We start from the raw sequence: 20,898 nt of genomic DNA, 5'->3' as shown, positions 1-20,898 counted from the left end.
AATCATAGTTTTCTCCAGAAGAAACAAACAGATGTCATATTCACCGATTTCAGCAAGGCGTTTGATTCGGTTAACCACTCTTTACTTATTTATAAACTATCTCTCATTGGATTTCCTCCCTACTTACTTGATTGGATTTCGTCATACTTGTCGAATAGATCTCAACGTGTATTGTTCAAAAACGTAGTATCTTCTCTGGTAAATGTTACTTCAGGCGTACCACAAGGCAGTCACCTGGGACCATTACTATTCATTTTGTTTGTTAATGACCTCCCACAGGTGATGTCCCACTGCACCACTTTTATGTATGCAGATGATGTGAAAATCTGTATGTCGTTTTTTAGTTTAAGCTCACATCTTCTTATTCAGTCTGACCTCAATAAGTTCCAGGCTTGGGCCTCAACAAACTTGTTATCACTAAATTAATCAAAATGCAAAACAATGTCTTTCTCCCTTGTAAACTCCTTTTTGGAGCGTGTGGTGAAAATTAATGATCTTGGTGTGTTGTTCGATTAAAAACTTTGTTTCAATAGCCATATCTCAGTTATAGTTAATAAAGCTACCGGCGTCTTAGCCCTTATTAAGCGTTGGGCAAAAGAGTTCAATGATCCGTATAGAACTATATCGTTATACGTAAGCCTAATTCGCCCAATTATGGAGTACTGTTCTGAGGTATGGAATCCACAATACGGTTCAAAAACAATTTTTATTATTTGCTTTGCGGAACCTTAATTTGGATCCTGATCGGCACTTATCACCATATTTGTCCAGGCTAAAATTGATTGACTTAAACACGCAGATTTTGTAACGGCGTAATATTTATACACAAACAGCTGACCGGTGCGGTGTATTCTCCTACTCTGTTGAGAGACATTAATATGCAGTCCCGTCAAGATACACTCGTGCCTTCCGTCCTATCCGTCTACCAATTGTGAGATCTAATTTTTCCCTTCATGAACCAATTCGTGTTTTATGTACTAATTATAATTTAGCCTATCAATGTATATATTTTGAGTCTCCTATTGATTTTATATCTTCTCAAATTTACTGTTACCTCGATTCACTAAATGTATAAATGTATTAACTGTTAAGTTATTAAGTTAGCTGTCCATAGTTAACTATAAACCAATAAATACCAATTGTACAGATGAGGCAGTTTTTAGCTGCGGGTCTTGATTTTTTTCCCCTAGGTAGGCTTACATGTAAAAATCCATACCTCTTAGAAATTATTACAAATATATTTTTAAATTTAAAAAAAAAAAATAACAAGACGAAATAGATAACAGACAAAAATAGTTCTCTACAAATGCCTAATGCAGGAAAACTTCAAAAGAAAAAAAGAGAGGGCAATAAAAATTTCTGAATCTTATAATAAAGGAATTAAATAGGCAATTGTACGCTGAAAAAACCCAGTACCCTGGGAAGAAAATGTAAAAATTAAGAAAGTTAGAAAAAACATAATAACAATAACACAATAAAGGGCCCTTTGAGAACCCTGAGTGAGAATTTACATGTAATCCAAAAAAAAAGTATTAAAAAAAGGAAAAAATATGAATGAACATTTGTATTTCAATTAAATGAAAAGTAATGCGGTATCTAAATACTTTATATAAATAAATGGGTTTATTTTACACCAAAACAGAGTCCACTGCTAATGTCATTAATAAAATCGAATCAAAATACATTGATACCGATTTAACAAATATATTATTATCAATAATAGTTTTAACTATGAGTACATACAATTTGTATGTATTCTTTGTTTACCAAAATAAGTGTTTCTGTGTTTATACGATAGGAATCACGATTTCTTAAAAGCGCGATATAGAAATAACCCTTGTTTATACGATACATATCATTTCGTTATTTGCTTTCAGTAAAGATGCCAGACGTGTAAAATTTGGTATTTTAGTCTGACCAAGTCAAACCAAACAACGCGATGGATAAACTAAAATTCTTCATTTGCAATCGGCAAATAAGAACCGGAAAATTAATTTCCAAAGTTACTGAGTGGAGGCAAAGAAGGTTGATGGCTTTATTAGTTATTCCCTTTGTTTTCCAAATTTGGCTTTTGTAATTTTCACTTTTATGCAAAGCGTTCCCACCTGGTCTGCATACCGTTAAGTTGGTTGCGCACCACAAATTCTAGCTTTCAGGCTAAAATCATATACTATGCTTATACGATATGAATCATGATTTCTTAAAAGCGCGATATAGAAATAACTCCTGTATATACGACACATATCATTTCGTGATTTGCTTTCAGTAAAGATGCCAGACGTGTAAAATTTGGTATTCTAGTCTGGTCACACTTTTACAAAATGTAAACAAACCAAGCAACGCGAAGGATAAACTAAAATTTTTCAGTTACAATCGGCAAATAAGAACCGAAAAATTAATTTCCAAAGTTACTGAGTGCTTTTTGGGCACTAGCGCAAAAGCCAAAGAGCGTTGCCACCTGGTCTGCATAGCGTTAAGTTGCTTGCGCACCACAAATTCACGCTTTCAGTCTGAAATCATAGTCAACTTTTGTGTTATGCCGAATTCACGAAATGGCTTTTATACACACACGAATCGGCTGAAAGCGTGAAATGATAGTGTGAATTCGGCATCGTATAAACACAATATGTGTATCAAAGAGGGCGATAAATAGAAGTCAGGCTAATGATCTGGACAAAATCTAAATTTTAAAATTAAAACAATTATTATAAAAGTATATTAAAAAAAAAGAAAATTAAAAATTTATATATGTATGTAGCGACATACTAAAAAGGAGAATTCAAATTTCGAAATAAAACTGAAACAAGTTTTAAAATGAATACCACAGATTGCATTAATATTACAATAGCCAATCGACCAACAAAATTTATAAAATTCTAATATGGAATGGGAGCAGTCAACTCTCCATATCCGTGAAATAAAAGTCATATTTGATAAGTCCTCCAAATGTATAAGCCAAAATACATAAAGACAATATTAATAAACATGCAAAGATTCTTGTTGATTCTTTCAATAAGGGAAGAACATTAGGACATGAAAATAAAAAAGGAATAAATAAATTGAATTGGTCAAAATTATTTATTAAGTTACGAACAAATTTAAGAACTATCAAAAATATGTATAATTTAAATATATCGACACCGACAATTTTAAATACCCCTTAGAACAAGAAAGAGACAGTCGAGAAATTTACAACAGAAATAGACAATTTACGAAAGCTCCTTGAAGTTTCGTACATTGACGAAGACCAACCAGCCGAACATGCTGATGAGCATGGAAAACTGCGCAACGATTAACGAGGCCATCTCTAAGTACTTACAATGTAGTACTGAAATGACAAGCAACGCAAATTTAGTTTTGTACGCCCAAAGAGGACATGGCCAAATTACAATAACAGAGGTAATTATCGCGGTAGAGGCAATGGTCGTGGATATTATAACAATTATAATAATAATTATTATAATAATTATAATCGAAACAATGGCCAAAATTATAACAATAACAACTACTACGGAGGAAATTTTAGAGGAAATAACCAACAATATTGAGGTCATAATTCTACAGATAATAATAACAACGGCAGGCTAGCACACAATAGGACAAATATCCATTGAGATACAGACTACTAAATAAATAATCCGACATAATGTTCATTTCAATTTACAATTCGCTATTCCCTGTGATGGTATATAAGGAATAGACTTTATAAAAAAAAAACAATTGTCAGCTAGACTTATAATTAGACAAATGAACTTAAAATTCCCAAATTATGCTCCAATAACATACAGTTCTGGCAATAGCTCCATAATTCTGCCAGAAAGATCCATAGTTGTCCGAGAAACTAATATAGATTCAATAAAAGAAAATGTATTGATTCCAAACCAAGAAATTGAGCATGGTATACGAGTATACATGGCAAATACCATAGCATCCACTGAACATGATTTCATTACACTACTTAACACAAGAAATACAGAAAGGTAGTTAATGTTAATAAATTAAATTATGAATCACTTTCGAACTACGACCTAGTTCAATATAGCAAAGAAAATAGAGAAATGTCTGTATTATCTCAACTTGCCAAAAATGTTCCTCCACAATTTCGAACACAACTATCAACCCTATACAAACAATATAGAGATGTATTCGGATTGGAAACCGAATCGTTGAGTACTAAAAATTTGTATAAACAAAAGCTGAGATTGAAGGATGATGAACCGGCCTAAAGACAGAATTCAAGAGCAGGTACAAAAATTAATAAAATATAAAATTGTGGAACCATCTGTTTCTGCATATAACAGCCCATTCTTATAAATTTCGAAAGAGTCCATAACGGGACTGATCGTATCAATAAAAATCTATTGCCTGATAAGTTCCCACTACCTAGAATTGATGACATTTTAGGCCAGCTTGGTATCGCATATTTTTCCTGTCTCGACTTAATGTCAGGATAATGTCACCAAATCATGCTTAAAAAAAGCTCTTCAGATATAACGTCCTCCTCAACAAGCAATGGTTCGTATCGCTTCACGCGATTACCATTCGGCTTAAAAATATCACCAAACTCTTAATGATGATGATTGTAGCAGTCTCTGAACAAAATCCTTCTTAAGCATTCATTTACATGGACGATCTAATAGTCATTGGTTGTTCCGAAAAATATATGCTTAATTAATTTTTTGTAGAAAATACAACCTCAAGATACGTCCTAAAAAATGCTAATTTTTCATGCATGAAGTCACTTTTCTTTTCTTTTACGCTCATACAAATCGATTGATAAAAATGATTGGGACTTGCGGTAGTTTGTAATTTTCTAATGTTATATCGCTATTCCTAATTAATGGAGAAATCGAGAAAATCAGGAATGCAAAGTGGGTTTAGGGTCCAGTGATGGGCAACGTGAAAATTTCCTTCGGCTGGGGGCGAGTTCAACTATAAGCCGCATGGGTTGGCGAAAGGCAAATGGCAGACAGTAGATCACTTAAGAGCTGTTAAGAGCAGTTAAGAGGGATACTATCGATGGTCGCGCCATTCGGTAGTTTCGATGTTTTCAAAGCAAAAATTTGATAGTATCAATAGTATAGTCATATTAACTTCATTTTTTGCCATATAAAGGTTATTTTGTTTTTTTAAGCTATATACATATTAAAAAAGAGAAAAGAAAATCAAAATTATTCTATGTTATCATTAACATAAAATATAAGGTAACTTCAACAAAGATCATGAAAAATTCATGTCATTTTTAATACAAAATTCAAAAAAAAAAAATATTCTATTCAGGAATTTTTTTTGCAAAAATAACAAAATGTTCACATTATTCGCCTTAAGCGAAGCTCTGCGGTTATTTATAACGAGTTTAGCCTTGCCGAACATACATTCCAACGCAGTCGAGGTTGCGGGAACACATAAAAATTTCGGCACTAATTTTTTTAAAATTAGATTCATTATGCTGAAATAAAAGAAATGTTATTTATGTTTTTCTTTATGTTTAGTGAAAACTGGAATACTTACCTTTCAGAATTCTAGGGGATCTACATTTTCTTCACAGTGCTTTAGATTAATATACTTTTTGAGATCGATAATCGCATCTGTTCTTTTCGATGTTGGTAATTCACTAATATTTTTTTGAAGAAATGTGAATAGGGTTTGGCGGTTTTGAGAAGGTACGGAATCACAGGAGTTGTTAATGACGGTGACCTCATTTCCCAAAAACTTTTCGGTCTGTACAACGTTAAAAGGAGAATGGAAGCCTTGTTTTTTAATCTTATGTCTAGCAATGTTCCGATTCGCGGCAAAGAACGCTCTTTATACTTATTCATCCTGGTGACAATGCTGTCCATCAAAAATGTACAGGCTGCTAATCCCTCACTAGACTTAAGGCTCGGTTTTAAAGTGTCCAAAGTATGTAAAGACCATGTTATGGGAATACATAATGAAACCGTCACTGTAGAATTGGAAGATACTTGATTTGTTGCAGTATCCAATGAAGCAAGTAAATGTACCAGGTCCGTTAGGATGTCCAATTCGTCTACAGTGAACGGTTATGGAGCTCTTGATGTACTCAACAAAACTTTGCCGATTTCCTCATGGGTTTATAAAATCCTTTCTTTTATAAGGTAAGCACTGTTCCATCGAGTAGGAACTTCCTGCTTCAGATTATATTTGGTTTTCCCATCCTGGTAGTCTTTCAGCTTTTTATATGATATATAGCTTGATACATCCTTGCACCACTAAATTTAATGTATGAGCAAAACATGTAAATATCTTTTTTGAAGCAATTCACACGCCTCAATCATGGAGCTCGCATTGTCTGTAACTATTGCCACAATTTTGGATGATATGTCCCACTTATCAAAAACGGCTTGCAAACTATCCTTTATTAGCTTGTGATATCCATAGATCCGTGGTAATAGCGCGAAATTCTATTCCTTTTACTATATCCATTAGTTTCCTTTGCTTATCCTCGAATTGATCTGCCATCAAAACATTTTGCAAGGTCTTTCGAGAGGGTAACTTATACCGGGGAACAAAAACATTCAGCATCTCGCGAAAGCCAGTGTCTGCCACAACTGAGAACGGGCGCACTTCTGTGACTACGTATTTCATGACAGCCCTATCAAGTTCTGCTTTTCTGTGGGAATTTGAATCATAGGATGTAGTTACAAAAGAATCTATTTTTTTGAAGTCGACGGCAAATCATCAGCGCCTAATGTTGGATGTATGCGCTTCATGTGGTCGAAAAGATTCGATGTGTTTCCTCTTGTCTTGTTCACCTTATGACAAAATACGTACTTTACCATCATTTGACCTAGTAAAAAACTTCCACACTTTTGATTTCTGAACTCCTGATTTTTTCGGTCCATTGTTCTCTTCGTCAGAACTGTTTTCGGCTGGTTTGTTGATATCTACGTCTGCATACATACATACAGATAAATAACAATTACGTCGTATATATAACCAAGAATTATTATAATTAGCTTTTCTCGTGAGATTCGCAAACTTGTACATGCTTAGTGCCACCACCAGCTTTCAATTTAAGTTAAGCTAAAATGCGCATTTATTAGAAAAGATATAATATTCAGTTTTTTTAATTTCTCTTACCCAAATTTCGCAGCCAAACCTCATGTTTTGTTGCAATGTCAGTGACCATTGGTAATGTCAGTGTCCATATATCCAAATTGGATATATCGATAGTGCCATCGATAGTATAGCAGCTCTAGATCAGTTCAGATTTGGTTTAGACGCGAGCAGTAGCAGCTCGTGCAGAAAAAAATCAATTAGGAATCCTGTTTCAGGCCAGCCAAGGCGAGATGAGGAAATTTGTGGCCAGGTTCCGCTAGTTAGGGCATGGCCAAGGTTTTTGAAGGAATGCATTTTTTTAGGCGAAGGTTACGCAATCGAAGAACCTGGGGCTCCAGCCGACAGCTACTTAGATGAACCCGTGAACTGAATAAATCTTTGCCCTTACAGAATTGACTGCAAAAAAAGGCCTGTCTAGATTTCGGCGGATTGACTCAGTCGAGCGTGGCAGGTGGTGGAGTTACGTCACCAATCGGAACTGGACGAGATCGGCGACTTAGCGCAGAACGATTTTTGTATTATCGTTGTATTGTCTATTAATTTAACAATTTAATATTTATTTTATTAATTCTATATTTTAGTATAATATTTGTTGAAGAGGAGATTTTTATTATTCTTAAAAATTAATTTCTTGAAATTTAGGTCTTGAAATAGGTGGTGAAGACACGACGCTGCATAACTTTTCTTAACATGGATAAATTCTATGTGCCGTCTGTTGTCTCTATTACCGCCACCGACCACTAATAGAAAAAAGTATTTAGTCGAATCACTTGATTATAGCTTTGTGGGAATCAGTATATTCAGATAAGTTGGCATTCCTAGTTAGGACATGACCCATTGTAATTTACATAATTAGCCCAGATGCAACCCTTCAGTTTAGCAAGGATCCAATCCTCTCTCGAATACCAAAAAATACCATTTAAATGGATTTGTGAATTTTGTGCATCCTACGTCCACTCTAGACGCCATGATTTCCTCCTCTTTGCCGCAAGCTTCTTTCGAGATCCCAGCGAAAAGTGTTACAATTTTCAAACCCGATCGCTTCCAAACATCCGCGTGTGAAATTCTTAAAATTTTGTTGTCCTGTTATCATTCCCGATATTGGGATCGAAATACTGACAGTATCTAATCGTAAACAGCAGTGACCAGTGGGTGACACGTTCGCATTCCCGAAATTGTCGAAAGTTTTTCAGTCCTCCCTCTGCGCGCAACAAAGAGCAGGTACCGCGTGCAGCGGTTTATTAGCGGAACGGTGCCAGGCCAGAATCGCCATTTGAGATTGTCATATCGCACATTTCGTGAAGTGGATCTTTCATTCTTGCCACACCTAGATTGATTTGTTTTGACTTTTCCAAGTCCGCATCACAATCTAAAAGTCGGATCACGTTGCAGTTTAGGCGAAAATAGCACCGGCTCCGATTCGACGCAATTCGGACAAGACCGCGGACTCACGACGCCGCATACGAATTGGAATTTAAATTCCAATTCTGGTTTTCAGTTAATTTTGACCGGGACTGCCAACTTGTTTCTAAATATTGCTAAGACAAGTTTCTAATTTAATTCACTATTGCTATTTAGCCACTATACATGAGTGTGTACTTACGACATAGTATGACATATATACACCTAAATTAGACTATTTTACAGCGCACATCGATCGCCATCAGGCCTACTGACTTCTTCAGAGAGTTTGTAAGTACGGCATAGCCGTAAATTATTTACATTCCTACATATATATTCATTTTTGTCTGAGCCCGCTCAATTGGGATACATATATATACATATAAGTTTTTCTACATTCTTGGAGCGATAAATATTAAGAAACGTTTTCCTAAATATAATTTAACATAATTCGCCCAATTGCTTTTGTGTAATTTTGAATAAGTTTACCGCATATCGATAGTATATGCAGTCAATTTCGAAATAATTTAACGTAATGTAAATGTCCATTTATTTTCTTATTTGATAATCTTGTACTGACGCACGACCATATAGAGCGAAAAAACGCTTAGTTTTAAGGATTAAGTGTTAGGACTTGTAGTATGAAGAACTAAGAACCATATAATCGTATTTGCCGTATTAAATTAATTTTAAGATTAATTAACTTATAATCTTTTAAGGGCACCTTCGAGGATTAGCGCATCGGTTGCTTTAATGGTTGAGTCTAATGAGACTTCACAGGTAGGGTATAGAAGGTGGCCAATAACATCTAGGCCTCCGTCTTCGATAGAGACAGTCTCTCGTTCGATTCTCAGCCGTAAGATTAAAATCCTTATCGTTACCGTCTCTCTGTCTACTATTATTAGTATATTAGGGTATAGAAGGTGGCCAATAACATCTAGGCCTCCGTCTTCGATAGATACAGTCTCTCGTCCGATTCTCAGCCGTAAGATTAAAATCCTTATCGTTACCGTCTCTCTGTCTACTATTATTAGTTCTGTGACACTTAGTAGGTCAGAACAGATTATAAAGGACACCAAGATATTTTCTATTTGTGCGGGACTTGACCCAAAAGGAAGCAATACCATACGAATTGGGTTATTAGTGGAAGTGTTGGAAATAATCCAATGAAGAAACCTATTGAGAAGAAGAGTGACCAGTTGATTATTTGGCCCTTACATATTTGTTTTGGCACGGTGCCACTGAAAAGCCTATAGTTTTTATGCCAGAAACAAAATTTTAACTGAAATGTATTTGTCTCATCGATACCTATCGTTTGAGTCCGCTTTTCAATTTCTCATTTGGTCTCAGCTCAACTAAGTATCGGGTATCTGATAGTCGAGGCACTCGAATAAAGCGTTCTTTCTTGCTTATTCTGTATTTGTTTGTACTTTATTAACTTACATATTTAAGTCAGAAGTTCGCAGAGCAGTTAAGGATAGGTTTCCGTCTATGTGCCCGTCTGTCTGTCCTCCTGTCCGTCCGCTTCTACGCAAACTTGTCTCTCATTTTTAAAGCTGTCGACAATCGACCATACACTTACAGTATGAAAATTTTTTAAAGCTCTTGAAGTTATCTTAATTTTGTAAATTGATTTAACTAATAAAAACATAAAGTCAGTGGTACCAACATCATGAAGAATACAACACAGCAATGCTCCGCGGCGCAGGGATTGCAAAAAGAGCCGAACACCAGTTTACAAGAAACACCCGGTATAAACATGTAAACTAACGTTCTTATGTTACAGGTGCTATAAGAAAGACGAGAAGCTGAGATATATTGAAAAAAAATATAATATTTTGTCGCGTTCCGAACTTTTGGTGCCTTCGAATATTTATAACCCACAATCGAATCAAACCCCAAAAGGTCCATATAGCACAGATCGTAGACACGAGAAGAATTAAGCTCACAAGTCCTGAGAAAGTCCTTGAGGTTCTGAAGACAATAAAGGACGATAAGGCACCGGTACCTGATGGAATCCCGAATAAAGTACTAAATATAGCCATAAAAACAAACATAAAACAGTATGTTGACATGTATAATGCATGCCTAACAGAAGGTGTGTTCCCTAGTCGCTGGAAAACTCAGCGGTTGGTACTCATACCAAAGGGGGACAAGCCAGCGGAGAAGCCTTCCTCGTAAAGGCCACTCTGTATGCTGGATACGGTGGGTAAAAGTCTTGAAAGAATAATTCACTCCCGGCTAGAAGGTGCCCTTGTCGGAACCAACGGCCTCTCTGAGATGCAGTATGGTTTTCGAAAGGGACTATCTACAATCGCAGACAAAGCCATTGACGGAAAAAGGTGGTTGTACGGCACGTTAAAAACGCATTCAACTCCGCTAGCTGGCACCACACACTAAATGGATTAAGCAAACTTAATGTCCCAGCGTACATACAGCGAGTAATAGCGAGCTACTTCGAAGGCCGCCTGCTCCTGTTCGAAACAGAATCAGGGCAATCGACTCACAGGATCACCGGGGGAGTCCCCCAAGGATCAGTCCTAGGCCCCTTGTTGTGGAATGTCATGTACGACGAGATCCTTAGGATCACGATGCCCGAAGGGGCATGACTCATTGGTTTCGTGGATGACGTAGCCATAGTAGTTCCGGCTAAGAAACTCCCAGACGCGGAAAGAATCTGCAATGAAGCTGGGAAACGAGCAAGCGCATGGCTCGACTCTAAGGGTCTCGCCTTGGCAGCTCATAAGACCGAAGCAGTCCTGATAAGTAGCAGGCAGAAAGAGGAAACAGCCACTATTAAAATTGGAGAAGCCACCATAAAATCTCGCCCAGGAGTAATACCGATGGACCTGCTAGCAGTGGAGTCAGCGGGTATCCGCGCAGGTAGCAGAGGGGTCGACAAAAGCCTGCGTGCATTCGAAGCCATTAGGGGAAGCCATAGGCGCACTACGTCGACGACTATATAGACAGCATAGACGAAGAAACTGAAGAAATCGAGGTTACTAAAGGTCCGAGACATACAGGCGGCTGGAGGTTTCAATATAAGGAAAGGCTTCTAATTCACCCGAAGTCTTGAAACATTTACTGGGTGATTCCTTCGATCTGCAATCTCCAAAGAAACTCGGAGATCCGAAAAAGTCTTCCGTATGTTTTTGGAAACAGCAACTGACATGTTAAAATTTGTTTTCAGATTTGCACGAGTGAAGAGAAACTTCCTTTCGTTAGAAACTTTGTCAATCAAACGCGATGTACCAGGACCTCAGCTAGGTTTTCGGACGAAAAGGAAAGACTTGCTACCCCAACTCACAACTATTCAAGCACCGCGTCACTACTCGCCCTAACTTCACAGGCAGATTTCATTGAACTACATACTTTCGTGGACCCCAGTGAGTACGGATACCGCCGTGTGTTACTTTCGGTTAGAAAATAGTATGATCGCAGAAAATGTAAAGTGGCTTCCCTCAATTCTGGCTGACGATGGTCCCACGTAATTTTTTGACTTTTGATTCATAAGTAAGCCTAGCTTATTGATCGGACTGTGTCGACGGCCAAACATTGTAATCGATAGGTAGAATAAGTATTGTAAGGAAAATCTATTAGGTTAAAACCCTGAATCCCTGAGCACCGCCAATTGCGCGCCAATCACAATTGGTCTAAGCGCAGATGGCGCCAACAGTGAAGCGGCCGCCATCTTGGAGCGGACCGCCATTAGCCACATTAGGCCTTAACTAATGGGGTCGGCCGCTCCCAACTCACAACTATTCAAGCACCGCGTCACTACTCGCCCTAACTTCGCAGGCAGATTTCATTGAACTACATACTTTCGTGGACCCCAGTGAGTACGGATACCGCCGTGTGTTACTTTCGGTTAGAAAATAGTATGATCGCAGAAAATGTAAAGTGGCTTCCCTCAATTCTGGCTGACGATGGTCCCACGTAATTTTTTGGCTTTTGATTCATAAGTAAGCCTAGCTTATTGATCGGACTGTGTCGACGGCCAAACACTGTAATCGATAGGTAGAATAAGTATTGTAAGAAAAATCTATTAGGTTGAAACCCTGAATCCCTGAGCACCGCCAATTGCGCGCCAATCACAATTGGTCTAAGCGCAGATGGCGCCAACAGTGAAGTGGCCGCCATCTTGGAGCGGACCGCCATTAGCCACATTAGGCCTCAACTAATGGGGTCGGGCCGCTCCCACATAGCGGTGTCGGTGCGAGCAGTGCGTCCTGCACGTCCATCGTGGAGTGAACAGCCATTGCTAACGATTAGCAATAATCTTGTGGACAGCGCAGGGATTTGTTCTACCGGGCGGGAGCATCCTCAAGATGTCACAGCATCGCAATTATTCAAATCCTACGCCTCGATGACTCCGAATGGAGTGCATGGCCATGCACAACGTTTGCATGGGCCAAGGAGCCTTCCGGACCTGCCTGTATTTGGAGGACAGCCCGAGAAGTGGCCGATCTTTAACTGTGCGTTTGTGGAGAGGACCCAAGAAGACAACTGCACAGATTTTGGAGCAGCTCCTGGCGAGGATCGTTCCCTTCGCAACCCGAGTGAGTAATCTCACGACCTTCTTGCAGTCAGCGAAGGCGGAGCAGCACCTGCGGAACCCAACGCTAATAGAGGAGCTTGTGGCGAAGCTTCCTTCAAGCAAGCAAGTGAACTGGGCCAGGCACGCTGCATCGATAAAGTCTGTTCCCACTGTATCGCACTTTAGCGCGTCGCTACAGGAGTACGCAAACGTCATGTGTATGGTTTTGGACGTCGGGAGAGGGAGCCGAGACGTCGAGTTCTGCATGCGAGCGATATGCGAGGAAGCTCCATCAGGATGAGGTATTCGCTTACCTAGTTCACTTCTTACATCAGCACTTCCCCCCATGTTAAAATTCTAGTTCACCTTGGAATGCCGTGGATAAGCAATATAAAGTTGGCTAAAGCTTAAGTAATAATTATACTTGACAATTATTTGAATTAGCGGAGAGTATTGAATTTACCACTAGTGAGGTGCGCACATCAGCAAAACGCTGACCATTCACGACAATAAACGTCGCTCAGGGGGCTCTTGTAATTGTACATACAACTACAAGGCTGATACTCGCCGCTGAAATATTAATAACAGCCTATAAAAAAACTGTTTGGACTGCACGAATATTTATATATGTATGCTTTCAGAAAGGCCCGGTTCATTCCTTTTAAATCCTGTGCGATGAGATCTCGACTCTCCGGATCCTGGGATGTGCAAAATATTATATTGGATATATATGTAAATATACGTGCACTAAAAGACTGCTGCTCTTAAGAATACCAATTCACTTGAGCACAAAAAATATATATATGCCTGAGGCACGCGTCGTCCGTAACGCTGGTGGTGAGACTCGTCTTCGCTAATTGTTTATCAGGATCAGCACTACCGATTCACTTTATAAAAATGTATTTCAATGCATTTTTGAATGCTTCCAATGTTTTTGATTTTCACTTGTATTTTGATTGTATTGGCCTTTGGTCATGCATAAGTTCACTTTAGCTTCGATTGATTCGATGGACTAATTTACATTGAACCACCACTTTTTCAGAGTGTCTGTCGGTCACTAAGCCTCCGATCGGGTGACTGCTACAGCTGAACAATCTTCGGTAGTATGAGGATTTCGAGTACTGCGGCTACAAGCATCCCAGTATGTCGAATGTCGTCCTTGTGGTTGATATTCCCTCCTTTGATTATAATGGCGGCGATGGTCCGACACATAAAAATATTTTGAGCTATAGGTGTCCTCCTCAAGGGCTGCTGGATCCTGGTGGCTGATCCTGAAGGAGAGGACTCCGTGGATGACTGCCCCTGGAAAGGTCGCCTTTCCTTGCAGCCGGCGGCTTCCGTCAGCATGACACCAGAATGGATTCTCCCCCTTTTTTCAAATTGTCTAAGGTCTTTTATACCCTAGTAAAGCTTTTACATAGCAGCCATTTTGAATCGGATAAACTAGGTGTTCCCACCTTGGGTTACTATATCTCGGTATCCGATATCTTTGGAGTCAACGGACGGCTGTTGCAATTTGCGACCGTTGTATAGTTACTAGTAGTTCGATCGTGGCCGTTGTTCTGGCCACGCGACACCAGTAATTTGCCGAATTCCAATTTCTTTTGACCTTATTAGCCTAAGTGTGGTTAGTCAAATGCACCCCTCACTCCGACTTAAGATTTGTCGTTGAATCTTTCTACATAGAGGGCGTACGTAACAGAACCACCACCGGAGGAGACAGGGAAAGCCTTTGCGGCCTTGCACAGGGATATGGACGCCGTGGAATAGTTCCGATGCCCTCGTCACTTTTTTGGGCATGGAGCAGTTCGGACCATCGAGTTGCACGTGTTCGTGAATGCAAGACAATCTGCATTCGCGGCGGTGGCCTATTGGTGGGTCACGGACGAGGATGACAACCGATGAGAACGATGTCGATCCCAAGGTTGGAGCTGCAGGAAGAGGTTCTTGGAACCAGAGTGATGAACACTGTCAAGGAGGAGCACAGTGTGGTCAGTGTGGATCGGCAGCACCCACCGCCGCTGCAAGCAGTTTTTTGGCAACCGAGTGGCGGAAGAAGAGAAGCGAGCACGAGGAGTACGTACTCACTGCAACGGAGTGTGAGCAAGAAGAGAAGCGAGCACGAGGAGTACGTACTCACTGCAACGGAGTGTGAGGCCGCGGAGAACCCTTTAGTCAGACAGGCCCAGTTGGAATCGTTCCCGGACATCGCCAGCTCGAGTGAGATTCAAGGTCTGGCGCCATGGATGTGGATGTGGACGTGGATGAACACTGAGTTCTGAGAGTTTATGGTAGAGTTAATGCCGCGCTGTGCATGCCGCACAGTGCGAGGACGCCCGTAATACTGCCACACAGGCACAGTCTTACGGAAGTTATTGTGAGGCACTTTCACGACCAGATGAAGCATCAAAACGTCTCGGGACTCTGGGTCACGAAGATGACACGAGGGCTGAAGGAAGTAATGGTGACTGTATCACGTCACAGAATAAAGCGTTGGGTCGCCTTGTTCACGTGCTTGCCGACAAGAACGATTCATCTGGAGCTGGCGCATGACCTGTCCTCGAATTCCTGCATGGTTAACTTCGTCTGCCGAAGAGAACCAGTACATAGACTGCGGAGTGATAACGGCAAGAACTTCGTGGGAGCTGACAGGGAGGCCAGGCGACTTGGAGACGTGTTCGAAACGGAGAGGATACCGAGTGAGTTGTCCAGCTGAAGCTTTGAATGAACTTTTAATTGCCCATAGAACACATCTGAGGACGGAGTATGTGAGCGGATGGTGCAGTACGTCAAACGAGTGCTGCGAGGCGGAGATATGGTCAACTCGCGTCCGCGCACCCACTTGCCGGTGGATGCGAACCAAGAGGCGCCGTTCACGCCAAACGACCTGCTCAAGAGAGCAGCTAACCTGCCGAATAAGGCTGTATTGAGTGCGGAGCTGCCCAGGTGAGATTGGCGCAAGGGCATCGTGGAGGAGCGGAGCTGATGGAGTCGGCAGACGCCCCAGTGTGCGCGTGAACGACAATGGCCTATTTCGGACAATGTTTTGGATTTGAGTAAAAAGGTTCTTCACGGGATCTGGGATGTAGACGGTAAAACATTGTAATCGATAGGTATAATAGGTATTCTAAGGAATATCTATGGAAAATTATATGGATTTCTTGGCCTTTGAAGTGTGGGCCTACTATTATCGGTATAGTGAATGCCACCAAAAAATATGCTTCTCATTGTCTTGTGATTTGTAGGAAGGCACCTGCGATAAGATAAAGTTAGTTTGATATGTATGAGGCTGATATCAATTATTTACAGAATAAAACTCACGTACGCCACGCGCACGCCTCCCTCTCTCCTGCCCCTTTGTGAGGTATTCGTTAAAAAAGCAACAAAAAAGCATATGATGCAAAACAGACTGAATATTTACATATATATTAATGGAATAATGGAATAATGCGTACTCAAGACCGTTCAGACACCATAAATTAAAGTCGAGACCAAAGCGTCACCACATCACCCAACCTATAGTAACGGAATTTCACGAAGCAAACCATCACATGCTTAACTAGGAAACAATTAATCTAATCCGCTGGGTGTATTTTATTTCCCAGTTACGTGATGTTTACACATCCGTACGAAAAGCGTTTCAAAGATGCAAAAATAACATGGCGATATCAGACCCACCTCAGATGGCACCACTACCGCCAGCTAGAGTCGCTAGCTTCGGGACCCTTTACATACACCAGAGTGGATTTCTTCCTCCAATTCTCGTTAACGTAGGCATGCCTCACTCTGCGCGCACTGCATATAGAGATAACCCACAGTTTTGACACTAGCTCTTGCATAGTGTGCGTGGCAAACTTTATGTCGCGACGCAGGATGCCAAAGGAAATATTTTCTGACAATGGAACAAATTTCAAAGCAACTGAAAATATTTTATAAGAGAAGCAAAAAAATGTTAAATCGATTTAAATGGTAATAAAATACATTTCCCCGAACGTCAATAACAACGACGAATGTCTCAATAATGCTATTAAAAGTGCATAATACGTAATAAGCTCCCGCACACTGACCTTCATTTCCTTAAAGGCAGAAGACCAATCAACCATCTCGCCGACAATCGATCACATAGTTTCAGTGCGATCCTCAATAGGAGAGTAAGATTTTTAAAGCTCTTGAAATTATCCTAATTTTGTAATTTGATTTAACTAATAAAAACATGGTATTAAAAGCAGGACTTTTAAAAGGTTTCATTAAAAGGTCAGCTGTAACAAATGTTTTGACGTACTATATCATAATGTAAAACTTCAGTAAAAAAAGAGCGTAAAAATATAAGCTTTTTGTAATACATTCATTGGTGCTTTCTTTTATCGAATTGAATTTATAGAATTATAAATAAAGCACAATGAAATACGTTAACACTTATACAACTGTTTTGACATATTTGATTTTTACGTGTTAACAATTGCTGTGCGCCACGGTGCAGTTGCAAATATTAATATTAGGTCATTCACATGTCGCTGCTCGACTAATTAAATTAGAAACAAAATATATCACTAATTTACCGAAAAAATAAACCACTTGGTAGCGTTCAACTTGAAATTACTTTTGCGTTGTTTTCCAGTTTTTCGCAACAAATTCCAAACGTTTGTTTGCTTCAGCGATTGTCTAGGTGAACAAGAATCCTTATATATGGCTGTTGCTTTCTGCAGGTAAATGATAAAGCTTACAAAATTTGCAAATAGCTTATAGCCTGAAAACTAGCTTATTTTAAAATTAAATATTCTCACCAATTGACAAAATTCATGTCTTAGATGGAAGCAAATTAATAATACCATCCAGTTTTGGGCAGAGGTCTTAGCATATACAGACGCAGGAAACAATAAACCTTTTGATTCTATTGCCTCTTTTGCAATTCGATTGCTGTCCTTACCTTGGTGAAATGAATTAAGTCAAAACAAAACTACGGAACAGACTTCAGCTAAAATCGTTAAACGCGATTTTAAGCATCAGGTTTCTTTTTAAATTCATAATCACTTATTTCTTAATTATAGTATATACTGTTAATTTCGCAGATATGGATTGCGCTGTCACGGACAGTGTTGGCACTCATACAACCTATCCAAAAAATATGTGCGGCTAATTAAAAAAAGCCAAAAATACAGAAGAAGAAAAAAATTGTGAAATCTGTGGTTTGTTTAAAGATCTGCTTTAAAAAAATAAAAAAAACTGCAAATTTCATTAGTTTTCTTGCAGATTGGGATACAGCTCGTTTTTAGCTTACTTAAGCTAATTTGTTCAGATTATAGCTTATTTGACAGCTTATTCTCTGACAACACGTGTGCAGGGGGTACAACGCGAAGGCGATATATTTCTCTAGGTAAATAAATGGTTTATTTTTATTCATCGAGTCACCATATTGGTTTTGAAATAACTTTTTTCTACTGACTATTCCCAACGTGACAGCTATTTTTTAATTGCAACTTGCAATTTGAAAGCGCCCCACGCAATAGCAGCCGTTGTTTTTCCTGCTACCATGCCTAGGTTTACATTTCGTACACTTATAAGCATTTATATGCTTGATTTAAAATGTAGTTGCTTTTGTTCTTTTTCGCTAGGTTTCCTAGAAATAGTTTAATTAAATAATAATAAATATATTATAAATATCGAATTTTTATCCCGCTTTATATAATTTTACTAATTTTAAATGAACGCAAGAGCGACGCGCCCGTATTGGAAGTAGGGTATTTCCCTATAATAACTCACAACATTATAAATCGATCATAGTGTAAGCGGGACATAATTTTTATTCATACCGTGGTCACACTAAAGAGAAAATTCAAGACCAAAAAACTTTATGTCGAAAGAAATTTTAATGTAATAAGACAAAAAGATATGACAAAAAGTATTTAAGGAACACGCAATCTTTTTACTAAAAAAAATTGATGTGTACGCTTTTTAAGCTGTGATAATCATTTTTCAATTTAGAAATAATTTGTATACTTTACCTTAAGGTGCCGTTTACTTCTGCATAATAAAAATAAATTGTGTTGTGTTTATCAGCGTGAATTAGAAATACCAAAAGCGTGGTATGAAAAAAATCTAAACAGTGCTTTTACAAGTGTCAGATAACCATTAGGTTGGGCGATCAATAAAAATTTACCAAAACTGTTAATATTATGGAAAATTCCCTTAAATTTGTCAGTTTTTTAGTTCAAGCTGTGCAAAACCTTAAAACGAGGTTAAAAAATACAAATTTTATTTGGAGAGCATGCTGGATGCTTGGCTCGGTAACGATGAAAAGTGCAAATCTCGCATCTCTAATCATAATTATCCTTTTTGCTAATGGTATCAAGGGAACTGCGGTGAATTTACTGCCTGAGTCGTCGATACAAAATGCAGCAAGGTTTGTAATGCAGTTACATTTATGTATTTATCAGTTTGTACTATGTTTGAATTGAATGATTAGATTACTAATATAATATAAACATACAAATTATGTTTTCATTTAACGTTATTGTTTTGTATTATTTTCAACACACATAATTGCGTAAATGTACATGTGTGCTATACATAAGTCTATCTATCTAGATAAATCTGGTTGTTTGCTGTTTATAAGCAGACTCATTCAATGTGATGACTCACCAGTGTGTTCGCATAATTTTTATTCATTTAATATTTTGGATTCACTTAAAGTGTCAGTAAAAGGCAAAGTTAATTTTTCGTTTCTGCCAAAAGATATTCTGATGGTCCAGGAAATATATAAATGTTACTTAGCCAAACAATTGAACTTATTACTGAAGATCTGAATTAAACCAGTTTTGGCATGGAGATCGATTTTTACAAATGAAATAAAAATACGCTTCCCTGGCACTTATAAAAAGAAAGTAGTAGAGGTAAAATTGATCTCTTCGGATACTTAAGTAACTAGGTAAACAAATATTTTAATAAGGAAGAACGCTATAGTCGAATGTTCCGACTATTAGATACCCGTAACTCATCTAAATGTAGCATAAGGGAAATTGGTGAAACCAATATAGTTAACTTTTTTTCTAGCCGCCACAGTTTTGGGTGTTAGATTGGGAGTGCCACCCTGCCGAAACAACCTGGGCCTAATGTCTAGGCTTTATAGTTTCCGAGATCTCAGCGTTCATACGGACGGACAGATACGGACAGACGGGTATGGCTGAATCAACTCGGCTAGTGATCCTGATCAAGAATATGTATACATACCTACGAGGTCGTAAACACTTTCTTCCAAATGTTACAAATTTTCGGATGAGGGTAATATCGAGTAAGATATATTTTAAATGATAATTTTTTTATACAAAATTCCATTAGGTTTATAGAAACCCAATAAAAAGAAACTACTTTAATGTAAAATATATTTGAAACAGTGCCCGTAAAAAAAACTTACATTGAGACGGAAATCGAAAACGGACGTTGCATTTTTTTTGTTGAAAACCTTATATATATATACATTGGTTCCTACATTATACAAATATGTTAACATGCTTAAGTAAATCTTGGCCATAAAAGCAAAAATGTTGATAATATTGCCTCATAAGATGGTTTTTAAAAAATCGTTTTATATATTTAGATGAATAATTTTTTTAATTTGGTTAATCTTTTTCCAGCTCCTTACATTTTTGAAAATTTACTGTAAAATTTATATTTATAAGAAAACGTTATAAAAGATATCTAAATTAAATTTTTATATTGAACACAAAGGATCAGTTTCTGATCTTTATATTAACGTTGCATTTGTATATTTCAGCGTAAATCATAATATTTTTTGTCATGAAAGTCAGGGATTTTCAGGTATAATCTCGCATAGCACGTCAAGAAAATGAGCAACGCCTGTGAGCTTACGGTAATTTCTTATT

General features: G+C 38.3%; 1 protein-coding gene and 1 long non-coding RNA gene across 5 annotated transcripts in view; one reads left to right on the top strand and one right to left on the bottom strand.

Annotated features, from left to right (window-relative positions):
- Window positions 1–5,209: 5,209 nt before the first annotated feature.
- Window positions 5,210–19,710, bottom strand: LOC108035853 (uncharacterized). Its single transcript, XR_001768806.3, has 4 exons — window positions 19,658–19,710; window positions 7,102–7,613; window positions 5,512–7,044; window positions 5,210–5,449 (listed from the first exon to the last, which is right to left on the bottom strand). It is a non-coding gene; the product is annotated as an uncharacterized LOC108035853 (long non-coding RNA).
- Window positions 18,907–20,898, top strand: part of LOC108027471 (unextended protein) — a 124,919-nt gene continuing 122,927 nt past the window's right edge. For 3 of the 4 annotated variants that reach the window (XM_050889765.1, XM_050889766.1, XM_050889764.1), the window contains exon 1: window positions 18,907–19,418. In XM_050889765.1, the coding sequence (XP_050745722.1) occupies window positions 19,192–19,418 (227 nt within the window). In that variant the 5' untranslated portion in view covers window positions 18,907–19,191. The remainder of the gene's footprint in view (window positions 19,419–20,898) is intronic. The other variant, XM_044093753.2, reaches the window with a different exon arrangement.

Source organism: Drosophila biarmipes, unplaced genomic scaffold (genome assembly GCF_025231255.1).
Source record: "Drosophila biarmipes strain raj3 unplaced genomic scaffold, RU_DBia_V1.1 ptg000007l, whole genome shotgun sequence".
Classification (NCBI taxonomy): Eukaryota; Metazoa; Arthropoda; class Insecta; order Diptera; family Drosophilidae; genus Drosophila; species Drosophila biarmipes.
Note: the sequence above shows the minus strand (reverse complement) of the source record. Positions and strands in the feature narration are given on the sequence as shown.